The following is a 7615-nucleotide window of genomic DNA, read 5'->3' as shown; positions in this document are numbered from 1 at the left end:
AAATAGGGCCGTGGACCGCGAGAATCGAGTGGGAAACGTCCACGCGGTCCACAGGCCGCGCCGTGGACCACCCGGTCCACGGTGGACCGGGGATGGGTCAGCAGGCTGCTGGGTCGCGCGTCCCGCACGGGCCTGGCCTGGGTCGCGCGTCCCGCGCGGGCCTGGGACGCGCGTCCCGCGCGGGCCTGGGTCCCGCGTCCCGCCCGGGCCTGGGTCCCGCGTCCCACGCGGGCCAGCGGGCCTGGGACGCGCGCCGCCGCCTGCGGCCGCGCCGCTGCCGCCCGCCGCCGGTCGCCGGCGGTCCTCCGCCGCCTCGGTTTTCGTGCTATCTTCGAAAGCTCGTATCTTCTCCATCCGAGCTCCGATTCAGGTGATCTTGGTCTCGTTGGACTCCGTTTTTCGCCGCGAACCTCACTGTGGGCTCAATGTGGGCTGAATCTCGAGGCGTCAAATCCTAACAGAAAGGTTAAGATATCTCCTCTTGGTTCAATATAATGTTCATCTGTAGCTTTTGTCAGGTTATAGCTACATTGTGGAGTACAAGGCAAACAGCATTTCCTTGCCCACTTAGCTGGACTAATGTTGGCAGTGATAAGGTTGAGATCACGATGGGGAAGATACTTGTATTCTAAAACTTCATACCGCTATTCCAGAGCACTCAGAAACAGTTTCTCAGTTCTACCAAAAGAAAAAAAAAAAAAGAAAAAAAACAGTTTCTCAGTTTATTAGGAGAAAAGACTCTAATGCTAGCATCAATATGCCGCAATATTTCATTTCTTCCCTTCCTTCTTTTCTTCTTTCTTCTCTTGCTTCTTTTCTTCTTTGGCTGGCCCAACTGATATAATATCAACCTTTCCAAATTTCTTCAACTTTTTCGCAATCGCCACCGTGTCCATCTCACCTATGATGGTCATCTTCTGTTGCTTCAGATCCACAGCTATTGAATCAATGCCTGTTACCAAGTCACACAATATTGCGATTAAACTGTAAATCATGTTCAGTTCATTTTCTTAGTTTACAACATTATTAGATTTGAAATGCCAGAGAGAAAGCAAATCATTGTTCGTATTTTTCGAGTAAATTGATGGATAATGGATTTTTTTACTGTGATTTGCAAAATTATTCGAAGGGAGAAATAACATTTGGAAAGAGAATTATGAACACTGGAAACTTCTGAAGATTTGAAAATAGAAACTTGGGAATCTGTGAGTAGTAGTAGCTCCATAAATAAAGAGTATATCCACTTTTGCTTTGTATAAAATGAAAATTATATGTATTTTAATTGGTTTACAAATTCCTTGAATCACACAATCGTCAGCGAGCAAGCAATCCAGACTACTAATCACCCCCAAGTTATGAAACACTATGATTAAAACACAGACCATCTTTAGTTTAGTTTATCTGCATTTTCTAAGCTTCTAATGTGAAAAAGAAAGGAAAAACACAGGCAAGAAGGTGGTTCATTATAAACTAAGGGTATTTGAATGCTTGGCACTTTGTATCAAAGATTAATTAGTATCCTTATGCACAAGATGAACAATTCAACATTGTTCATAGTGCACAAATAAGATCTAAAAAAATTGAGGATAAACTATGGCGATGGAAGAAGATCCAAGTTAAAAGAAGGGAAATACCGTAGATGTCCGCGGCGGCCTCTATTGCTTTCTGCTTTGTCTTCTCATCATTCATGGCCAGAATCTTCAGGACCACCTTTTGCTATTTGGACCACAAAGAACATAATTAAGAAAACACAGAGAAGAAGCTTAGAACTAAAGATTTGAATGGATAGATTACGCTTTGAAGTAATATTAGAATGCGAGAGAATTTGATGCTGTTGTGTTACATACCTGTGCCATCTTAAGACAGAGAAGAGAGAACTTTTCTTTTTTATTTTCTTTTGGAGCAAAGAAGAACAAAAATGGAGTGTGCCTCTCAGAAGTTCCTCTTTGGCACGAACTATAGCAAGCGGGTAGAGGTCAGGGAAGGTGGGTTTTGTGTACCTTGCACTGGGATCCAGTTCTGTTGTTCAGGTTGAACATTGTAAAGACCTTTGGATCCTCAAACATGACCAATCAAAGTGGAGCTCTAGGATGAAGTAGCCTGATGGGAACTCCATTCTTATTGGAGGACAATTGATGTCAGATTGTTTGGGGGGTGCACTGGAACTGTACCAATATGATACATGAATTCATGTAAGGATGACGGCAAGGGGTGAGTCCGGAGTCAAAAAGGGTGGCCCGTTGTGCCTCTTAAGATTCTTTCTTCTTCTCGAAGGAATAAAACTTGTAAGTTAAAATAAGATTATGCAATACTAGCATACATAGCTATGAAGGATATTCTGTAGTACTTTATTCGCATATACAGTACTCTAAAGCTACCATCGGAAAATGAACAGTCATCAAGCAAGATATGCTATATGTGACACATAAGGTCATCTTATTTGATGGCAACTATCGAATGCTATACAATATTATACGATACAAATCGTGCTCTGCAAGATTTATGCTAATATATATAGAGGAGGCTCTACTCTTTAATCACTCCATGAGGTTTTGGACAGCAGCAGGAGAATTAAAATCAGCTAAAATCCTACAAGACAATTATCATCAAATGTAAAACCAGGGTCAGATTTCTCGGTTCACGTAGATAAAGATCCGCAGTGGAAATTATTGACAGGATGAAACTCGGCTATTAAAAAATTCCTACAATTCTTGCAAAAACCTCACAACCGTCTGCCGGCTACCAGTATCATTACCACCAAATAAAAGACGGTGCGAAGTTGGAATTTATGACAAGTTAAGAATGGTCCCTTTCCTCTGGTGACAGCCTCATAGTGACCTGAAATTTGTCGTCACGGATGCCCGTGACTCCAACACACTGGAGCTGGAACCCACACGAACACACCCGTTGAAGAATTGGGGGGAGAGTTAACGTTGCCTACTCTACCAAGGAACTAAAGACGTATTATGGGGTCAAAGTGCTAAATAATCGGTAGGTTTGAACTAAATGCAGCTTAATTGCAGTTCCAACGCCTAACAACTAACAAGAATAGAAAAGAAGATGAAGTGGGGTAACTAATGTAGTTTTCTAGGTTTACATCACCTTGTTTTTGATAGATTTAATGCATTTCTCTCTTACATTACCTCATGTCAGCTTCTTCAATTATCTTATCTTATCATATCATATCATATATATATATATATATATATATATATATATATATATATATATATATATATATATTATAAAAAAATATTGGAGTGTTACCGATTCAACTTCTCAAATGAATTTTGTTATATCATTTGAAAAGAACACCTCTTCACATTAAATTATGTTATTAATGTATGGTATTATTATATTCTAATAATTAAAATTTATTTACATAGATAGTTGAGAATATGAAGTGATCTTAAAAATTTGAATGAATATTATTTTATTATTTAAATATAATTTTTTTCAATCTTATAGATCTAAAAAAAATATATTTTTATACATTCAGTCTCGTGCAATGCTTGGATCTTCGACTAATCCTTCCACTAAACTATTATTTGTATGTGCGCATGACAATTTGTTACCAAATTGTTCGGATATATGTACTATCATACTAACATTGAGTTATTTTTTTTAATTATCATATTAATATTAAATTGAAGCTTAAATATAATGGTGAAGCAGCTCTGTACTTTGGTTGGGTTAGATCAATACCAATGCGATCCCCAATTGGTTCTCAACTTTCGAAATGGAAGTGAATCGATCAATATCAGAACCAATGCAACTCTGTCCAATCAAAATAGGTTCGTTTGGATTGATTCTTAGATTTCTTAATCTTATTTTTAGAAGTTAATAAATAAGATCAGTTTTCGAGTTAATCCTAATCCGTTTCAAGTATGGTGAAGGGACTATTGTCAACCCAGTGCTGGAGTCACTTGCACATAGGTGAATGCTACCTTTCCTCTGGTAGTTAGCTATCGCCAAACTAGTCTAAACAAGTCATGCAGGCAAACTCTTAACCCTTTAACAAACAAATTTTGCCATATTACCAAGTTAATTTTATGAATTTTGCAACATCAAGCTTTCAGCATATCATTCATGGTGCTACACCTGTTCAAATTGATTTTATTCGTATAAGTTCATCTAGTATGCCGGCATGTTCCATATTTTGAGCATTTTTAGTTCATGGTCTGTTTTTCCAAACTATGATTCATTTATATTCTAAAATGAAAAACTTTAACATTGTACCTCCTTATTTAGTCTATTTTATGCTTAAACAGGGAGAGAAAGCAGAAGAATGTTTTTTTTCCTACTTTACTTAGAATTAGAATTAGAACAGGTGAAAGACTGATTCAAATTGAGGAATGTTGGGATAAAGCCTATGTCACATGTACCAATAGCTAGTACCCAGATACCAGAACAGGGAACTTAGGTGGAAAGGCAGAAAGTAGTCACGACTGTGATGATGACCATCGTTTGGAACGATGCAATGATGGCGGCATCAAAGGTGAAGGCAGGTGCAGGTTACAGTGACAGTTCTGGGCAAATGCAGTGGCATTGGCGGCTTTATAATGGCAACAATTTCTTGCGTGCACGCATGGTGCGGTGGGAATTGCATGCTGATTGGTCAAATAAGGTTACCATATAACTAATGGTGGTATTAGATATATAGTAATTACTGTGCTTCGGAAATAATAACGAGGTTGGATATGGCATTACAAGTAGTGATGATGGAATTTGGTGACCACAAAGAGTAGAAGAACAATATGCTTATCATATGGCTCCGATTTGTCATTTCAAAAATCTTTTTTGGCACCTAAAGATCGCCAAATCAAATGATGATGTATTTTAATGCAATCAATGGCCAATCAAAACTCGGACTAATTGGTAGACGATTATAGCTCGATGTAATGTAATGGAGGTATTGATGGGGATGGATGAGAATATGAGGCAATGATGGATGTGAAAGTAGTGATGGGCTGCAAACAGGTCGGCGTAGTGGTAGGACTGGTTCAAACTAAAATGTGCGGCTGGACGCCCGACCTGGGCCCAGACTTTTATTCAAGGGCAGACCCAAAGCTTGAAGTGGAACTGATCAGGCTTTACGTGTTTGGTTTAATTTTGGAGGTGCAGCTACCGACGTAGAAGAAGGAGAGGAAGAACAGAAGAGCTCTTTTTCAGAATAATATAAAAAAAAATTAATTATTAAAATAATTCAAAATTTAATTTTTTTATCAAAATAATGCAAAAGGGTAAAACGCCATTTTAAATGACATTTTTTTCCTTTCCACATCACCTCTTTTTTTCCACGATGGCAAGGTGGGGAAAAAAAAGAAATGTCATTTTTAAAAACGCCATTCACACCGACGTTTTTATTTTTCCTACTAAAAAAAAAATCGAAAAAGAATGGGAAAAAATAAATTTTAAAATTTTAAATTAATAAATAAATTAAAATTTTAATTTTGATTGAAATTTAAAATATAAAAATTTGAACTTGTAATTCAAATAAAAAAAATAATTTTAGATGATTTTTTATCCAATTATTTTTTTAAAAAAATATCTAAAAAATTTTTTAAAAAATAAAAAGTACAATTAAAAAATAAAAATTTTAAAAAAATTGAGAAAAATAAGAATTATAATTTAAAATTTAAAAAAAATAAATTTTTAAAATTAATTAAAATAAAAATATCATTTCAAATTACTTTCTCAAATTAAATTTAATTTATTTAAAAAATATTTGAAATAAAAAAAATAGCCTAAAAAATTTTCATAAAAATAGAAAGAAATAAAAAAATAAAAAAATAATATAATTGTAAATTTGAATAAAAAATTAAATTTTTAATTAGAAGTAAAATTTGATAAAAAAAATAAATGCATAAAAAAGTGAAAAAATGAGGAAAAAATGTGAAAAAAAGAAATTTGTAAATTAAATTTTTAAAAAAATAAGAATTTTAACTTTAATTTAAATAAAAAATATAATTTCAAATTACGTTGTCCATTTCAAAATATTTTTTAAAAAATTATCTCAAGAAAAGATAAAAAATATTGTAAAAAAATAAAAAATACCCTAAAAAAGAAAAAATAGAAAAAATAGAATTGAAAAAAATAGAAATTATAATTCTAATTGAAAAATAAAATTTATAATTTTCAATTTGAAGAAATAAAAATTATAATTGTAATTGAAATAAAAAATAATAATTTAAATTATATTTGAAATAATATTATATTTGAGATAATTTTTTAAAAAATATTTTGAAATGGACAACGTAATTTGAAATTATATTTTTTATTTGAATAAAAGTTAAAATTCTTATTTTTTAAAAAATTTAATTTATAAATTTCTTTTTTTCACATTTTTTCCTCATTTTTTCACTTTTTTATGCATTTATTTTTTTATCAAATTTTACTTCAAATTAAAAATTTAATTTTTTTATTCAAATTTACAATTATATTGTTTTTTTATTTTTTTCATTTCTTTCTATTTTTATGAATTTTTTTAGGCTATTTTTTTTATTTCAAATATTTTTTAAATAAATTAAATTTAATTTGAGAAAGTAATTTGAAATAATATTTTTATTTTAATTAATTTTAAAAAATTTACTTTTTTAAATTTCAAATTATAATTCTTATTTTTCTCAATTTTTTTAAAATTTTTATTTTTTAATGGCACTTTTTATTTTTTTAAAATTTTTTTAGACATTTTTTAAAAAAAATAATTCGATAAAAAATCATCTAAAATTATTTTTTTATTTTAATTACAAGTTCAAATTTTTATATTTTAAATTTCAATCAAAATTAAAATTTTAATTTATTTATTAATTTAAAATTTTAAAATTTATTTTTTTTCATTCTTTCTCAATTTTTTTTAGTGGGAAAAATAAAAACGCCGCTTGAAATGGCGTTTTTAGAAACGCCATTCAAAATGGCGTTTTTAGAAACGCCATTCAAAATGGCGTTTTTAGAAACGCCATTCAAAATGGCGTTTTTAGAAACGCCATTCAAAATGACGTTTTAAAAATATTACTTTAGAAAAAAAAATGTCATTCAAAATAATATTTTTTTTACATTATTTTGATAAAAAAATTAAATTTTAAATTATTTTGATAATTATTTTTTTTTTTTTTTGTATTATTCTGTAAAAGAGCTCAAGAACAGAAGGTGTGGGAGGGAGGGTAGCTTCAAGGAATAGTGGAGGCTTCGCTTGGAACAGGCAACGGTAGGTGTTGGAGGCATTTGTTTAATAATGTTCTCGTACAAATGCATTAATTCAAGAAACAATATTGCGACTATAATTTAATCAAATAGTATCACTTTCTACCTCTTATCAAAGCCAATAATGACCACTGCAGCACCTAATAATGTATCCAAATGATCTGATTAAGGCTAGATAAATAACAATTATTCTCTATTATAATACTCAATAATGAACTAATGATAACCATATGAAGTTGTTATCTTTTACTGTAATGGTAGTTTCCATGGATTTTAACATTATACGTGATTTTATCTTGCACATAAATTGCGGATGGTTAACAGGAAAATAGAGCCAGATGACTCTTCAAGCATTTGTAAAAAAAAAAAATCCAGAAGGAATTGTGGCGTATCGTTAGGGAAACAATGGCTA

The 7615-nt window shown here is 32.2% G+C and overlaps 1 protein-coding gene across 1 annotated transcript; it reads right to left on the bottom strand.

Annotated features, from left to right (window-relative positions):
- Nucleotides 1-597: 597 nt before the first annotated feature.
- On the bottom strand, nucleotides 598-2006 carry LOC105032359 (heavy metal-associated isoprenylated plant protein 39). The gene is made up of 3 exons (XM_010906798.3): nucleotides 1848-2006; nucleotides 1635-1716; nucleotides 598-952 (listed from the first exon to the last, which is right to left on the bottom strand). The coding sequence occupies exons 1-3, from the start codon at nucleotides 1854-1856 to the stop codon at nucleotides 771-773; spliced, it is 273 nt and encodes a 90-aa protein (XP_010905100.1). The 5' UTR covers nucleotides 1857-2006; the 3' UTR covers nucleotides 598-770.
- Nucleotides 2007-7615: the final 5609 nt, after the last annotated feature.

The sequence above is a fragment of the Elaeis guineensis genome, chromosome 4 (assembly GCF_000442705.2).
Source record: "Elaeis guineensis isolate ETL-2024a chromosome 4, EG11, whole genome shotgun sequence".
Lineage (NCBI taxonomy): Eukaryota > Viridiplantae > Streptophyta > Magnoliopsida > Arecales > Arecaceae > Elaeis > Elaeis guineensis.
The sequence above is the reverse complement of the archived record's forward strand: the minus strand, read 5'-3'. Positions and strand labels throughout refer to the sequence as shown.